This window comes from Furipterus horrens, unplaced genomic scaffold (genome assembly GCF_987537825.1).
Source record: "Furipterus horrens unplaced genomic scaffold, mFurHor1.1.pri manual_scaffold_7, whole genome shotgun sequence".
In the NCBI taxonomy this organism is placed as follows: Eukaryota; Metazoa; Chordata; class Mammalia; order Chiroptera; family Furipteridae; genus Furipterus; species Furipterus horrens.
In genome coordinates this window covers 95,958,968-95,977,533 of record NW_028327177.1, presented here as the reverse complement: position 1 = coordinate 95,977,533, position 18,566 = coordinate 95,958,968, and the positions used below count along the sequence as shown (strand labels likewise).

The window sequence follows — 18,566 nt, the reverse complement described above, 5'->3', positions numbered from 1 at the left end:
GAGGCATTCCAGGGATTTATCACTTGGACAGGACAGTAGCAGTATGCACAGAAAGGAGAGACGCTCATGTGGCATGCTTCAGAAGTAAGACCCCCAGGACTTGATGATGGGTTTGCTGTGTGAGGGGAGGGTGGCTTAATGGTCAAGGATCATTCTCAGGTTTACGACATGAATAACTTGGTACCATTTCATAGGATGGGAAACATGCAGAGCAAGTTTGGGACTGGACTTGGCCAAGTTCTTTTCTAGACATATTTTTAAAAGATTTTATTTATTTATTTCTAGAGAAAGGGGATGGGAGGAAGAAAGAGAGGGAGAGAAACATCAATGTGTATGAGAATCATTGACCTGTTGCCTCTCACATGTCCCCAATTGGGGACCTGGCCCACAACACAGGCATGTGCCCCACCTGGGAATCGAGCTGGTGACCTTTTGGTTTGTGGGACAACACCCAACCCACTGAGCCACACCAGTCAGGGCTCTTTTCTAGACATTTCAAGGTTAAAATGACTATAAGTCTCCCAAGTAGAAATGTGAGGGGGCAATTTAATACAAAAGCCTGAAGCTCCAAAGAAAGACTACCATTCTCATTAGATTTGGGTGTTTTTGGAATGCTTACCTACATGGATCTTATTCCCTGGGATGTTGAGAAAGAATGAAAGCCTTTCCTGTGATTGCACTGTCTAGTTGATGTGGAAATGTTTCTTTTAGGTATTCATGAAACTCAAAATCCTGTGCAAAGTTTTCTGATTCACTCCTGACACATGCTAAAGATTTCCAAAATGGTAGCGTGCTTTGTAGTCCACATCTGTAACTGATTGGGCAGCCTGGCTTTCCAATTTGGTATTGGCTACAAGCAGAAACAAATGCATAACGTTGGTTTTTATTCACCCCTAAATACTTGAAAGTAGTATTGACCACTTTAACTACCATAAAGATCAAGTAACCAAGTGATCTTATATTGCAGATGACATGAATAATGCACCTGGGGCAGGGAAGCAAACTCAATAATCAGTATTCTCTTCATACTTCTATTGAAAATAAAATTTTGTATTTGGTGAGAAAACCATTTTATTTTTTAAAAGGAAATATGCATTGCAAATGTCCTAAAGAACATGTTCAAACATAAGATAATCTTAAAATTTGGACTAAAAACTCTTTAGTGAATTTTTAAGTGACTTTTCTTATTAAGGCCATTCTTCAGGTCCCTATGAATGGCATCTGCAGGGCTATTGGAAGAAGTCATTTATTTACTCATATTTTTGGGGTTGGTGGTGGGAATAAGCCTATGCTCTAGTAGAAGTTACATGTTGGTGTTGAATTCAAGTCCTAGACATTTCCAGACAGCAGGATGCCACAGATTTGATTCAGCGGCTCAGTTGTTTACTTTTGCTAATGACAGATTTCACAAATGGTCTCAGGACCAAAAACAGACTTTGTAGCATCAATGCAAAAAACTCACTTTCAGGATTTGCTTTCTTTCCTTAAAATTGTTCCCATTCTCAGCCTGTGCTCTCTGAACTTTCACCCAGAAACCTGAGATAAAGGTGTGCTTATTTAGCTTTGGGGGGTGCATTTTCTCATAGTGCTTTTGTTGTCACAGAGTTCTTAGATTTTCTTGCAAGAGTTAGTATGAAAATTTTCATAAGTGATAATAGTTTGCATTCTGTGCTTGGGGGTGTGTGTGTTTCTATAATTTCTTTTTAAATTTCAGGTTTCAAAACTGCTGCTTCATAAAAGATTCCATGAGTGTTAAAATGCAAAAACCATTATCTGCTCACTGTCTAGAAGAACCCCCCTGATATCTGCTGCTATGTTTCAGGAATTCTGACAAGGGTGTGGAGGCCGCCTTCCTCGGCACTCGCACGGGCCTCTCAAGAATCAACCTGTTTGTTGGGGCTGAGCAGCTCACCAATCAGTAAGTAGGAGGGGTCTTTCTTGGGGCCCAGGGAGATCCTGAGATGGAAAGTTCAAAGGGACGCTTATTTCATTTCTTGATTCCGCCACTGGTAGAAACAAAATTCAGGCCACCTCAGTCCTGTTGACATTTTTGCTCTCTGTTCTATCACGGGGTCCCCCAAGTGTGTGTTCACCTGCCTGTTGGCCCTTCCACAACCCTTTGTTCTTCAGACTTGTTGGCTTCTGTCCACCATCCTGGAGTCCTCTCCCACCCTGGTGAGTCATTTCCGAACTCTGGCGATGGTGAAGCTGCTGGGGGGGACAGCCAGAGGGAGGACGGCTCGTCCCCTGACACATGGCTTCAGGGAGTTCAGCTGGTCTGCAGCTCTGCTGTGGAATTCCTGCCTGTCCAAGAGTCAGTATTTTGAGTCTGTTGTATATTTGTTAGTGTGAATTTTGATAAACCTCTGTGCCTCTGCATGGAGCCTGAGGGTCTGCAGAAACCACACCCAGGAGTGGGCAGTGCGTGTCACTCAGTTGGACAATGTTTCATTATGTTTTCAGAGACCAGACTTGTTTTATGAGATCATCTAGTGTGTAGGGCATTTCCAAATCCAGGACCCAGATGCCCTAAAACCACTGTTTGGTCTCTGTGTCTTCAAAGAGCCACAGGACCTTAGCTCTTCATACTGGTGCTTGTCCAGAGCTGGTGTGAACCTGGGAAGTCTTTTCTGAGCCTGTTAATAAGTTCTCAATTTCATTTCTCTGAAGCAAGAGACCTTATTGGGCCAGGAACCAATGGAATTGGAGCTTCAGAAAGTTTGCAAAGTGTATGTGTGGGAGTTTAGAGATTACCAGAGAACCTCACATACCCTGACCTTTGAGGCACCTGGTGGTGAATAACTAAGAGGTATTGACCCAGCAGGGGCTCCTTTCCATTAAGTCCAGTTCAGCAGTGCTCTTGCCTCTGTTAGATGAGGCTCTAACATCACTAGATGATCTCATCAAACCAAGTCTCGTATTTGGCAGGTCAATAGATTCTTAGATTTTCTGTGGACTTGTTTTAAATTCCTGTTCAAGGACTCTCTTTCTCAGCATCTCAAATTTGTCATTTAGGAAGTTGACTATAGTTGTGACTTAATTTTTTTCAAGCCCTCTTTTACCCTTTACCCTTGAAGTTGTTTTTTCAGAGGTTAAGTTCTAGAAAGAAATAGAAGTGTTAAGATACGCATCGCCTTCTCCCTTTAGGATCCAGGGAGGCAAAGGGAGATACAGGAATAGATTGTCTAATGCTCAAAGATGAAGGCTCTTCCTTGTTTAGAGATTCAAACAAACAAACAAGAAAGTAACAGCCACAGAACATAGCACCTTGCCAGCCTGTTATCTGTGCTGTCAGGGCAGTTGAAAGATGACCACACGATGCTCATGTTGCTGAGATGTGCACCTGGCTTATCTCACTCGTTGCCTTCACTCTGTGCATCTGAAAAGTGGGAATGATGATCTCCCTGAGTTATTGTGAGGACCAAAAAATCATAGATCTAAAACTGCTTTGGGAAGCTAGGAATAGCTACAATTATGAGTTCTGTTCTCTGTGATATTACAGTGACTCAGAGTGAGCACTCATTAGATGGCTAGATAGATGCAAGAATTCATTTGTCTTCAAGAAACATATATCACTGATTCATATAGAGGCACCTTGAGTTCTATTGTCTTGGGGTCTTAAATTTGCCTACCCACTCTAAACAAATAGTATTTATTGAGACCCAATTAATTGGATACACCCTATTACCTTGAGCTAGAAAAGTCTTAGAATTTCTTTTTTTAAGAGGCCATACAAGAAAGAGGTCAAAGTTTTGGGGAAAGTACTAGATAATACAAAGTTCCCACCCCAGAGCTAATTTGTACTATTATCAGCCTCCTATACTGGGATTCTATTTCCTATCCCCAGTGCCTGCTTTTAGACATGTTTCCATTATAGTTTATGGCCTCCGTAACCTGTCATCATTCCCACTATTAATAGTATATTGTGAACATGGCCCGTTGGACCACAGGATGTACGCACAGCATCTGGTGATGTCAGCCTCCACACGATAGTTACTGCTCTCTCCCCCACAGCCCTAACTTTAACATATGAGCACTCTACAACTTCCATTTGACCCACAGAGAATGAAAGAAACTCCTGGGCTTTAAGAATTGAGCCATTTTCAGTTTACATAACCCTCTCACTTATAGTGCTGTGTAATCTGATGGTATCCTGGTAAGTGTAATATTGCTATTCTAATTTTATAGTTGAGTCTCAGGCACTGGCTTAAGTAACTCAATCAAGGTCATTCAGCTCTACCTGAAACCTAGACCTCTCTCACACAATACCATGACAGCCTCTAGGACACAGAAGAAGGCTTTTATCTCACTCAGAAGGATCTATCTTCCTGAAGAACATTTTCAGAGATTCCATGGAATTAGGTCTCTCCTCCTGCTTCCTTCTGAATCATTGCTTGGTAGTTTTCAGGCCCCTTGAGGTTTCCTGGTAACCAGACCCTCTCACATTCACACCAGAGCACTGCAGGCTCCTGCTTGCTGTCCCAGGCTCCAGCATGGTTTGGTTCTAGGCAGCAAGCACTAGGAACCCAGATGTGCAGTGTTGCAGAACTATTGCATGCCATCCCCAAAGCCTGAGTGTCTCCATCAGGCTAAGGGAGGACCACCCCAAACCTTCTATCCAAGGTGTTATCTCACCTACCATGACTATAGAAGGGACCACTGTAGCAGCTGCATGACAAGGGTACCTTCCTCCATTTGGTTATATGTATCTCCCCACTGACCAGAAGTGACATAAGAGAAAATGGCATGTCTGTGCCCATGGCCTAGTGTGGAAGCAGCTGTCCATTCCACCCAGGGCTCGATAACCATCTCCTTCCCATGTCTGTCCAAGTCAGGTTTATGAAGACCCTCATGCCCAAAGAAAAAATTTAAAAAAGCTCACATTTCACTATTTGTGAAACCTTATGATTTGAGGATTAGGAAATGTTCCAGTGAAGTGTAACAGTGCCAAGAAGAGCTGTCTGTGCTGTCGATCCAGGAACTCCCTGCACCCAGCATCCTATAGAGCACAAGGGTCTCTATATGTTCTCAGTCTTGTTCATGGCTTCAAAGCTGGCCTTCTGAATGAAAGCAGAGTGCTTTTTCCAGCTTAAAAAAATAAGGTTTTAATTTCTGGAGTGTCATCCTGTTGGTGAGAATTAGTAAGCAAATGTAGGCGGCAAGGTGAGACCATTTTTGGTCTACTATGTCCCGGTCCAGCAGCACAAAATTTCATAGGGGTATTAACTACATAGAGCCCTTCCACAAAAGGGTGTCCATACTTATGAGGGAATTTGACAGAATTGAGAACTATTATTTACAAAAGATGTAGCAAACTGTCTTTACTACTTGAGATGTTCTTATCTGGATATGGGATTTGATATATTCTGAGATCATTAAGCATATACAGAGTGCCTAATGAAAAGCTAGGACCTGGGAATGTCAAGAAAAATAAGGTCTCTTCCCTTAGGACATGCTAGTGTAGGTTACAGAGAGACACAATTCAGTGCTGTCTAAGAACTCTGAGGGGCGCCTGCAACAGCATGGGCTTCCTGTCAAAGGAGGGAACCCTGCATCTATGGAAGAGATCAAGGGCTCACAGGTTGGCCAGATCCTAAAACTACAGAATGCTTTCCTAAACTGGATGCCAAGTTTAAGTAGTTTCTAATAACCAACTAGTTTTAATTTAGCATATAAATTCGACCATGGTGAAACAATATAGAGAGTATCTGAGTATTTCTCTCCATGGTCTATATGATCCAATTCCACGCTGCTGATGGCTGGATTGATAATGGAGCCACTTCTGGTTCAACTGGTAGCCTTTTCCCTGCATACACATTGTCTCCTGATTGATCTCCCTTCCTGAAAGATCTCTGCAGCATGTGGACTAACCAGACAGTCATTTCCTTCTCTGAGTTGGACCACATTAGTCAAGACAAAGCACTCAGGTGCTGGAGAGTAAATGTGGCTCTTTGGAGATAAAAGTCAAGCAAGAAACACTCATTGGGACTTCAATACGTTTAAGGCTATGGAAGAATGGAAAAATATGAACAAAAGCTCCTTTTCTCAAAGATCTTGAGAGGCTTGGGATGGAGACATGACAATTGTGCAGATAAAGCCAAGGGAAAGGAAGACTGTGTGTGAGGGACTGAGGCTGTGGGCCCCGGTGTGGGGCAAGTGCCTGCGTGGAACTTTGTGGGTTTGTGCGGTAGGTGGTATTTGAGGCACACACTGAAATGAGTAAGACTTTGATGAGAAGAGATAGGGGGAGAGTGCATGTAGCCTTCCAGATAAAAGGAGCCCCATAGGCAGGGGACAGTGTGGGACTTACAGAAGGGACCAGCAGCCATCCTGTTTGGCTTGTGAGTAGGAAAGAAGGGTGTAAAGATCCCCACATGGGCCCACTTTACCTCCTTTACACTTCTAAGAGTGAGTTCTACTTAAGAAGTTGGTACTCCCAAGGCTGTATGTCCATGTGGTGGATTTTAAGGCAAGACAAAGCTTTCTGACTACCCTTTGTTCTTCTGATACGATTCCTGTAGGCTTTGTTGGTTCACTAACTATACTAGGAAAAATCATTTTAACCACTGGGGTTCCAACTGTCAGGGCTCTGCAAGATATTTCTGAATCATCAGGGGTACAACTAGTTACACAGGCCCTCTGAAAAAGGCAAGTTGGGCTTCTAAAGGCCAACACTGTTTATCTGACAAAGGCTGTTGGGATGCACCTGTGTCTGGCTTTTCCTTGCCTGAGAGGTGCCATGCTCTTCTTATTCCTTTCCATTACAAGGGACTTCCTGAAAGCTGGAGACAAGGAGAACATTTTTAATGCAGACCATTTCCCTCTCTGGTACCGAAGAGCTGCTGAGCAGATTCCAGGGAGCTTCGTCTACTCCATCCCCTTCAGCACAGGTGGGTGTCCTTGTTGGAGGCAGGGCTCTGTCATTCAGTCCTGCTGGCCTGGGCATTCCCTGCAGAGTATGGGGGAATCTGCCTGATTGCTGAGGGGGGCCAAATTGAGACTTGTGAGCCAGTGCTGAATATCAGCTCAGCGCCAGACCAGTGACCTGTTGTGTAAATGTAACAGCCCCAAATTAAATGAAGCTCTTTTTGCTTAACTAGGTTTTGCAATGAACATTTCCAAAGCAGGACTGTTATTTTGTACGATGTGGAATTTAAATACAAACTTCTCAGTAGATTTTTTAAAATGCTGTCATGGCCCTATTTAAAGAAAGTTCAAGCAGGAATAATATCCTTTGCCAAAACCTTCAGCAAGTCACATCACTTTGGAGGCCCACGATTCCCATCAGCACAGAACTGATTTAAATCCACATGCAGGAGTAAAGCTAAGAGTTTGTATAGCTCGTGCTCTCCTGACAGAAAACTTCAATGACCAATGGGGGGCATGTAGCCAATGATGTTTCCAGTCCTAAGATTTTATGATACTATAAAAAAAAAAAAAGGTCAGCCCCCTCCAGAACAGAACTGCACACTGTCATATTCCAGCCAGTTGTAGCAGCAAGCCAGACTAGAAATGCTTTCCAATTGTCCTTGGCTTTTTCTTGTCTCGTGCATCCAATGTTGTCAGTGCTCATTCTGTCTCAGGTTCTGTGCATCACAGAAACATTGGAGATGAATAAGACCCAGCTCTGTGAACTTGGATTGCTCTGGACAGTTTAGTCAGTACTTATGTTTTATATCAGGGCCTTTTGTATTGACCTCATACAAGCATCTTAAGTTAACTCTAATGGAGGCTCTCGAATGTTTAGTGTCAAAGGCCCTTCGTTTCATTTCCATGAATGAAAACACCTTCAAAAAAGTTCTTTTGAAATCTGCATAAGACATGCTGATAATAGTTGTGTAATAATTAATTGAATGGACACATTAAAAAGAAGTTCCCTCATTAATCAAGATATTTAAGAAAAGGTGAAATGTTGTTATAAAAATTCCCTTGCTTGGTGGGATTTTCGACATTATCACTAGGCTCCATTTGAACTGAGATTCTTGGATTCTGTGCTCCTTCACTGACAGGTCAGTGTGTACCCATGCCCACATACATGTGTGTTCTCAAATGTAAATTTCTGGACCACTAGAGCCTTACTTCTTGTTACTGATATCACACTTTATTGCTGAGCATGTCAAGTAAGACTGTGGACTTTCTCATTCTGCTGCAAACCTACCAATAATGTCTTCTTTTATCATGCAATCAATCCCCTAATACTTTCTTTTTAATAGATCTGCACTGGAATCACTAAATTATTCTTTGTGATAGAGTAGCTTTTGCCCAACACTGGACCAGAGGAGCTGTGGGACATGTGGGCACCCCCAAGGTGCTGTGTGTGTGTGTGCATGTGCTGGATGGCCTCTCATTTCACTTTGCTTGGTTATTATTCACTGTTTCTCCTTCAAAGAATTATGTCGGGAAGGAAACAAATTCTGATTAAGGCTGTTGCTTAATTGGATTTTGGCAAGTGGGGTTTTCATTTAACTTTCAATGAAATAATGTAATGAAAAAGAATTTACTTTTTTCATGGTCAAGTTATGGATGACATAATATCTTAGAAGATTTTATGGCTTCTTTAGATTTAGGGGAAAATGTTAAAAATCACCAGTGTAGTAGTGAAGAGCTTTCTCATTTTTGTGACTGTGTGTTGAATACCTGTACACACTAGAAAGCAAGCTGGTTTTCATTAATGCTTAGACTTGGGCCAGGAGAAATTCTTAATTGTTTTGGTCATAAGAACATTTAAATTCAGGTCTGCCTTTTTTCTGCTTCTCAATTCAATTGATTCTGTTTAACTCACATTCATTGAACATCTTTTTTAAGGCAGGAACTGGTTAGGAATTTGTGCTCAGCCTCTTTTAATTTGTGTCTATTGGAACCATTGTTAGTAATTAAAAATCTCTTAACACTTATGCTTTATTGTTAGCACATTAAGAAGAAAAAGAATTGCATTCCAATTCTGTCTTTGTTCAGAATGGTTTTACTAAGAAAAAAACTAGACTTACAATTAGAATTTTATAATTCAGTAAAGTTTTAACTAACAAGTTGGACCTAAAGTTCTCAACACCTTGTAAAATAATTTCAAAACTTTATCTCACACAGCTCTCCATGGCTATATTTAGAAAGGCAATATAAATATGATAACTGAAACAAATAAACACTGCAATTAGTAACCACAAATTAGAAATAAAATGTGTTCCCTCCATGGTGGTCAATAATTTTGATGGGAAGAGGCTGAACATTCCCCAGTGTAGGTGGTCATGACTCGGTACGTTGATTCCTGCCATGGGGAGGAAGGCTAGCCATCACCTGTGCTGACAGCAGGCCAGCTCCAGGTTCTGGGAAGCAAGCCCCAGCACCATCTGCAGCCCTGGTGACTGTGAGCCAATACGATTACTCTCTTAACATGTGCACTAGGACTATGTCCATTTTTTGTTTTTCTTCTTATAGGAACAGTCAACAAAAGCAATGTGGTTGCAGCGAGTACCTCCATCCAGCTCCTGGATGAACGGAAATCTCCTGTGGTGGCAGGTAAATAGTGGATTTCAATCCATAAATATAAAGCAAGCAAGGAATCTACTTATCTGGCCGGTCAACTACTTCTAGGTACCAGAAACTTTGTTTTCTAAAGAAAAAAAAAATATTTTTAATTACTCCCTTTTCAGCTTGGTGTCATCTCCTCCAGTCTAAGAGTCTGACAGCTGGTTGTATTTGACAGGAAAACAGAAATATTTCCCACGGCTTTTATTCTTAAACTTTGAGCCAGTTAAGAAATGGTGCACGCAGAGGAGACTTTCCCAGCAGTGGGTAGCATGGTCATTTAAAGTAAGCACCATTCATGGACATGGGTAACAGCGTGGGATATGACTGTGGGAGAAGAGGTGGGCTGGGTTGGGGGGAGCAATGGGGGAAAATGGGACAACTGTAATTGAAAAACAATTAAAAAATACACACACACACACACACACACACACACACACACACACACACACACATATATACACAAAATAAATAAATAAAATAAAATAAAGTAAGCACCAGATCTCACACTCATATCATTAGGATCACACTGTGCATACAGGGAGGTTGTGGGTTTGTTTTAGGAAAATACAAGCCGAAATGTGCCCTTCATCAGTGAGTCTGAGATTTTCATCACCCTAATCCCCCTGAGGAATTAGAGTTAAATGTATCTGCAGGTGCCGGATTTGAGGGTTTGTGAAAGCCAAAACATTTTACACTTGAGAGTCTTGCATTGTCAAAAAACAAAAAGAGAGAAAGAGAGAGAAGAAGAAGAAAAGAAAACCTGTTTCTGGCTTTTCCCATCTCTCCCTCTCAGGAGTGTCAGTAGGTATCTGTGGCTGGATGGGAACTTTCACTGGTGGTGTTTGGCCTAAAGGGCCAGAAACTGCCACAGGCCCTCCATGGGGGACAGCTGCTGAGAAAAATGGAGCTTAAAAGCATGTGGCACATCACATATATTTCTGATAAATAATTGCTGAATTCATCAGCTGATGGATGGTAAGACTTCCAAACTCCATCCTGATATTGTCTAGATTTACCAAAGGGAGTCATTTTTGTTTTGGAGCAGCCTCCCTCACTCAATAAGTTGTTCTGGAAGGGTGACTTTGAACATCAACTTCTGTGTCTTCACAAATGTTTGTGGGAAGGAATGCAAATAGAGCAGGCAGGTTTGAAGCAGTTATTCTTTGGCTAGGAAACACTGGGTTTCCTTTCCCACTTTATTTCTGATTTAAGCCTATGCGTCATGATTATATTAACAGATATTGAAAGAATTGGGACAGTTGCCCATAACTATCCCCATAAATATATGGGCTATGGAGTGTAGCAAGTAAGGCAGCCTTATGTATGTAATCTGTAGCCCATCTTGAACTAGGCAGACCTGTAACTGATCAGCCAGGGGATAAGGACTCTGAGGATTCATGGCTGCTGTCTTCAAATTTTGTCACTTAGTGTCTCATTTTTCTTGAGGAAAGTAGGAGATAGAGTCATTATTTTTACTCAGCAAGCTTTATTTGCACTTAAAAGAGGTCAGACTTGCTGACCTCCAGACTGACCCAGCCAGCTCACTCTGGAGGCATGTTATCTCTCTGCAGGGGGTGCCACACGCAGCCCCAGTCAGTGACATGGTCTGACCAGTGCTGCCTGTCTCTCTGTTTGAAATTTCTTTGTAAAACCTTCTCCTTGGGTTTCTCATTCAGTCATCACATAGGATGCTCTGTGTTGACCCTGAAATGATTGTGCCCATCCAGGCCACTTCAGTCCAAGTTCATAAACTATGGCGCGATGTTTCTAAATATCTTGTTTGTCATAAATGAGTATTTGACTGAGTAAGGGTAAAACATGGACTTAGCCTGGCCACTGTACATCCTGTCTGAAGAAGAACATGACTTTTCTAACAGGTTTGTTGGCCTACTGTTGAGTTATACAGCTGGCCAAAGACCATTTTGAGTTGGTAGAAGAGACATCCTCTTGTTTATTGCTGCTCAGTAAGTGTCAACTGATCCCCATTCTCAAAAGATAATTACAGAACAAGATATAGAAGCAAGGTTATCTGAATAACTATGTTTAGTTCTTACCTTTTAAATCTGGTGATTATTAACCTTCCTTTTGGCAGCGAGTTTGGTAGACATAAGATAAAGCATATTTGCTCTGTTTGATCTTGAAGGCTGCCATGGATGTAGCACCATGATGGCAATGACCTCAGGAGGACCTTTCTGTCTCCAAAAGCAGAGTGGTCTCTTCAGCCCGTCCCCCAGGTTTCATTGATTCTGACTCACCCATCATGTCACAGTATGGTGCGGTTCTGTAACTTTCTTCTGTGTATTTTCCTCAAATTAAGTAGACATTGTTTACCACTCTAAAATAAAAAAGGCCATTTTAATTGGGGAAGAAGCCTGGTTTTGGCAGGTGAACATGGAATATGTGAGCAGGCTTGTCCCCAACCAGTGTGCCTCCAACAGCAGATGGGATACAGCCAACTGGCAATAATTTGGGATTTCAATGAAATCCTTGTGTTAAATTGAAATTTATCTGAAAAGAAAGGTGTACAATTTTGCAAATAATTATCAAGGACTACTTTGAAAGGCCTGCATGGCTCCCAGGCCTGATCTGGTATTCTCATGTTTGTTGGCTACATGTGTCTGTTTGGAGTAGAAAGAGATTCTTGTTTTGTTTTGTTTTATTCTCTTCTTACTTTTTTTTCTTGTTTTCAATTTTAAACAAAAACATTTAGATACTCATCTGTCAATGACATCTTTGAAGAAAGGGCAGTCAAACTGGGCAGGACTCCATTTAAATGTCAGCCCCAGTGCATAAATGGGCCCCATCCATCTTCTCAGCCTATGACATTGCTTACAGCCCTTCTCTTGAGGAACATGCCAACTCTCCAGCTGCCACTAGTATGCTGACTTTTTAAAAATTGCTTTCCCACTGCAAAAGGAGAAGTGGTAGGACTTTGTCTTTGACCTACCAACTCTTTCCAACCGTGGGACCTTCTGTGTTTGTCACACCTTTAATCCATTTTCCTGTTTTTATTGGAAATGCAAACTTTGGACTATAAGGTCCACATAGATTTGTCACTCACTTTATAACTTACTAAACATGTAGTCTTAGACCTCTGAAGATCAGTCTAAAATCTGATTGATATCATTACCTCTATCACCTTACTCTGGGTTGACTTGAGGATAAAATGAGAAACTGAACAAAAAATATCTGTGAAGGAGGATATAGAAAAGTGCAAGGATTTAGGGTAACCCATTTTATCTCCATATTGACAGCATCTCTATTAATTCCCTCATTTATTCAATACAATTTTTCTGATCTCTTGCTTTTACTAGGTACTCTCTATATAAATGAATAATAACCAGGCTCTGTAAATGACATACCCTTCCTTGCCCCAGAGACTGCAATATATTCAATAAGTTATTTTTTAAGCCATGTCCATATAGGGCAAGTGATTTCAAAAGCTAACCAATTATCTAGAAGGACCTAGAGGTAAAAATCTTTGTTCTGTTCATCTTATGTCCCTCACAGCATAACCCAATTGGGTACCTGAAACATAATGAGTCCTTGTTAGGAATTCTATAAACTGAATTGAACTTGTAGAAACCTGTTCTGTCCTTACTTAGTTATTATGACTTGAGTTCCATAAATTACCTAGATAATGGCATTCACTTACTCACAATGGAGAAACTGGGCTATAGTGACTAATATCATAGGCTCTGCTTCCTCCATACTTGGATGGAAATGACCTACAGAAGAAGAGGAATGAATAGGGGGAAGGAACTGAGACAAGTTGGAAGGTGTAGCTGTGCAGGAAACTTCCTCCCATTCATGGAGTGTTTGTCTGACCTTCCTATTCTCCTTCTAGATCTTCCCTCTGACACCTCTGACAAGTACAAAATGCCCAATTATAATTTTTGTTAAGAAGTCCAGATTTTTGGATTTTTTAAATAATAAATAACAAATTCAAAATTATTTATATTTGCTTTAAAATGAAAATTTTAACATATCAAAATCTAAAATCTCTTCTAAAGATGTTCCAATTTGATTTCTTAAATAAGTTGTAAACTCTCCAAAGGTGAGGACTGTCCCAGTCATCTTGTTATTCATGGTACAAGGGCTGACGTGTGGTAAATTTGTCTAAAACATTGACTGAACAAATGACCTGCAGAAGGTGCGATTCATTTTTACCTGTCGTATGTAGCTATATAACCTTGTGCAGTTTACTCTCCAGACAGTGGGAGCATGGTGCTTGACTAAAATGCTAAGGGAGATACTAAAATGCCAATCCTCACTACAGTAATTTGTGAGTAATATATAGTAACAGACCAACATGGGTATTTTAAGGAATAACAAACTGTTTAGTGTTCCATCCTAATGGTAATCATGTTAAGCCGGTAGTTACCTCTGCATTAGCAGATGTCTTGTCTGAGGTTCAAGCATAAAACATGTTGCTTAGAATAGCTAATCTCAGCAGCAGCAGAAAGAAATTATAGATATTAAAGGCATTAGATTTTTACAGGAATTTTTAAAAACAGATTTATTGAGGTATAATTTACATGCCAACATTTTACCTGTTTTAAATGTAAAATTCAGTGATTTTTAGCAAATTGGGGTTGGGGGTAGAAAGGGCTCTGATCTACCAGTGTGTTCCTTTGCAAGGAATACAGACCACATTAGATGCATTAATTTATTCAGTGGAAAAATTTGAAAATGAAGGTTATGTGCTCTCATTTGTATAATTCTAGTCAGTGTGATAAAGAGAAATGTTTCATGATAGGACAAAAGATTCCATTTTAACTAGCTAATTAAGAAAGAGATTGATTAACATCATTGACCATTACCTATTGTCAGCTGTGTGCTATTTAAACTTAGTGTACTATTTAATATGGACTCCTCATTAGTATTGGATGAATAATACTGGCAGATAGTATAGGCAAACATTCAGCTTGATACCATTTCTTTGGTGAGGTTTTACGTATTTTATATATATGAGTTAAATAGTACGTTAGAATCGTGTTCAGTCTGCATGGATAAACCTCTAGTTTGTTAGATCTGAGCAAAGGAAGTCTTTTTGTCTTGGCAGAAATTAATACTTATTGATTAAACCAGTAGTTCTCATCCAGGGGCAATATTTCCCCCCAGGAGATATTTGACAACATCTAGAAACACTTTTGTCAGAACTGGTAAGGAAGGATACCACTGGTATCCAATGGGTAGAAGTCCAGAATGCTGTTAAATATCCTACAAGTCAGAATTATCTGGTTCAATATGTCAGTAGGTGCAAGACTGAAAAATGCTGTGTAAACTGATAGGCGAGCTCCAACTCTTGGTGTTTTCATATTCCATATTTTCCCTTATAGGCTCATTTTCAGAAAGATCTTCTTTTATTCCTTCATTTTTAATTAAATCATTCGATACATACACATCTAACATCTACTGTATTCCTAGTGCTGGGAACACAGCTATGAACAAGCACGCCAGAGAGCAGTGTGGAATGGGGGGCTGTTGTTTGTATAATGAGAGGGAACTATTGGCATCCCATTACCAGAGGCTGGGGTGACAGCTGCCCCAGAAGAACCATTCCACCCTCGTGCTGCGACACTCCCTGAGAACCCTGAGCGAGACCAAGTGCTGCCAATGGAGGGCCTCCATTTGTGTGGGAGAAATGGACAAATATCACATGAATGGAGAAAGGGAGAGAAAGGGAAGTTCCAGTAATGGTAAATGCTCTATAGAAAATACACATAGATCAGGATAAAGAGATGAAGTGTGGGGTGTGTGGTGGAGCTGGTTGGGCCTCAGGGGAGGCAGAGTCCTGAATGATGAGATGCAGCCCTTATGCAAAGATCTGTGGAAAAGCCCTCTGGACAAAGAAAACAGACTTCTCCAAGAATTTGAACAAGACCTTTCATCCATGTTGTGTCTATGTTCTAACTGGGTACTCTTGAGACACAAATTAGTCTTTCAGGTTTGGGGGCTATTTACTAGGATCTAAAAGCAAAACTGATGGGCAGGTTGGCAAATGACTGAGGTAGGTGGAGAACCGAAAGCAAATCTTTGCTCCAAATGTCAGCTATGACATGGGGCTTTTTATGTATGTGGCATTTTTTTTTTAAGCTGACAAATGAGTGCAATGCAGGGACAAAAGGAGGCCTAAGCTAGGACTGACAACAGCAACCTTTACCATCATGGGCTAGTGATACAGCTACCGGGTATGTTGTACTACAAGTCTGCAGCAGAATTTGAGTTAGAGTTCATCATGCAGATCAGCTGATCTGCATACCATGGTGGCCAGTGACAGGTATGGTGAGGATTGCTCCTTCAGGGATAAAAATAGCCCAGAGTTTTGAGAAATTAGATCCTCTGTGCTAACTCTCCAGGACACTCACTCTCAAGTGGCACCATCCTTTTATAAACCTGAGTCAAAGCTCCAGCATATGTTCCCCCAAAAATCAGCAGCAGAATTTTAGGGTAGCAGGTCCTCATGCATGACTTATATGTTCTTAATGGGCAAGTTAAGACCCCTCTTTTTGAGGTCATGGTGAGATTTGAATATTAAAGCCAATGCGAACCAAGGACATTGGCGTGATCACAAGGCTATTGTCCCCTCTTGGTGCCTGAGTTTTCAAATTAATAAAATGAGGTTGATTAGTGCTTTGGATTTCTAACAGCCTAGTTTTAAAGATCAATATTTGTTTTATTATTAACCAATAGTAGAATATTTCTTACACTCAGGTTCAATCTAGCTTTAGGGTGCCCCTTTGGTTCCTGTTGAGAGATATAAATGACTATTATATCTATATCTATATCTATCTATATCTATCTATCTATCTATCTATCTATATATATATATATATAAAGTTTTGTACATATAAAGTCCTTGGTAAGTGTTCATAGTTGAGTGCTCAGTAATGATTATTATTATTAGAGTAAATTATTTTTGATGTTGTTATATTGTTAAGATTGACTGCGTGTTACCTCCACCAACACTCACTAACCAATGCTTATTGCTATGTTCTATTTGTTCTCTGTGAAAATGTGCATAGGGAATGTTGTTATAGTATCTTGACATATTTCATAGTGAAACTTTGAAACTCACACTTTCATGTATCTATGCTTTAAAACAGGTTGACAAACTATAGTTTATGGGAATCTGTAATTCTAGGCTGCCATATATTTTATCTTGTTTTGTTTATTTACAGTTTTCTTGAGATATATTTCACATACTATAAGATTTACTCATTTAAAGTGTATAGTTAATTGGGAGTTAGTATACTGACAAAGTTATGTAACCGTGACTGTGATCTACTCTTAGAACAATTTCAACATCCCCAAAAGAATGACCCATACACACTACTCTCATTCTTAATATCCCACTTCGCACCCCAGCCCCAGGAAACCACTATTCATTCTGCTTTCTGTCTCTATGAATTTTCCCATTCTGGATATTGCAGATAAATGAAATCACACAATGCGTGCCTTTTGTGATCAGTTTCTTTCACCTAGCTTACTGTTTTCAAGTTCCATTCATGTTGTAGCATGTCAATACATTTTTTTAATTGCCAAATGATATTCTGTTATATGTATATACAGAATTTTATTTATCCATTTAGCAATTGATGGACATCTGGATTGTTCCTACTTTTTAGCTGTTATTAATGATGTTGATACAAACATTCATGTACAAGTTTTGTGTGGATGTGTTTTCATTTCTCTTGGGTAAAGACATAGGAGTGGAACTGATGGGTCACATAATTCTATGTTTGATATTTTGTCAAACTGCCAAGCTGTTTTCCAAAGTAGCTGTACCATTTTATAATCCCACCAGCAGTGTATGATGGGTCCAATATTTCCACACCTTCATCAACACTTGTTATTGTCTATCTTTTTTATTTTAGCCATTCTAGTGGGTGTGAAGTGATTTGCATTTCTCTAATGACTAATTACACTGATTACCTTTTTATATGCTTTTTTGCCCCTTGCATATCTTCATTGAGAAATGTGTATTCAGACCTTTTGGCTATATTTAAATTACCTTATTTGTCATTTTATTGTTGAGATGTAAGAGTTTATATATATATATATATATATATATATATATATATATATATATTTTGGATATAAGTACCTTGTCAGATCTCTCCCAACTGTTTTTGTAAATAACATTTTATTGAAATAAAGTCATCCCTACATTGTCTATACCTTCCTGCTAAAATGGCAGAGCTGGGTAGTTGGATAGAGACTGTATTGACTACAAAGTCAAAAATATTTAGTACTGGGCCCTTTATATAAAAACGTTTGCCAACCTCTGCTTTAGATGAAAATACATCACAGTCCATTAAAAAAAAAGCCAACATAAAATGCAGATTTGTTCACTCCTTTCACCATCTTTTTCTCTTGTAGAAGTAAAATGGGTATTTAAATCAGAGGCTATATAAGTAGATGTTGAAGACAGCTTCATGTGTCAGATGGTGTCCATCAGTTGTGCCTAATGTTTTTGTATATGTGGTTACACAGAAATCCCAATGTAAGATCCTAAGCTTTCTAAAAATATATGTTCTCATTGTCAGTCAAGACAGTGATTTACTTAATCTTCGCTCTAGTTTATAAACCTCTGAACAGTGTAATCAGCATAATACTTGGTAGAACATTGGAAATGCCCTCACATGCTTTGGTGTAAAACAGCTTCTGGGACTTTTTTTTTTTTTTTTCCTAACATGGCTCATGAGAGATTTCGGGATTTATTTAGCTGCTTTTATCCAGGCAAATCTCCTAGTGACCTTGTTGGGATTTTGATCTTGGTTAAGATTAGAGTATATATGACTCATGCTAGTGAAAGGCCTGCAAAGTATAAATGAGCTGGCATGCTTCTCCCCTCCCTGGGAAGAAGGAGTGGGCATGAACAACCATACTAGGAGCATAAACCCTTTGTCAGTTGATCTTTAGACTCCATTGCTCATGGAAAAGCTTTAGCCATCCATGCTGAGAAAGGGACAGTGCTGATCACAGGCTTTTTATTCCCATGGCTTCCCAAAGTTCATACTCCTGGTTCTTCTCTG

General features: G+C 40.1%; 1 protein-coding gene across 1 annotated transcript in view; it reads left to right on the top strand.

Moving 5' to 3' along the window:
- The window catches only part of CACNA2D3 (calcium voltage-gated channel auxiliary subunit alpha2delta 3), a 931,470-nt gene that overhangs the window by 758,177 nt on the left and 154,727 nt on the right, over positions 1-18,566 (top strand). The window contains exons 25-27 of the mRNA XM_090284008.1: positions 1,823-1,918; positions 6,769-6,890; positions 9,433-9,513. Coding sequence (XP_090140134.1) covers positions 1,823-1,918; positions 6,769-6,890; positions 9,433-9,513 — 299 coding nt within the window. The remainder of the gene's footprint in view (positions 1-1,822; positions 1,919-6,768; positions 6,891-9,432; positions 9,514-18,566) is intronic.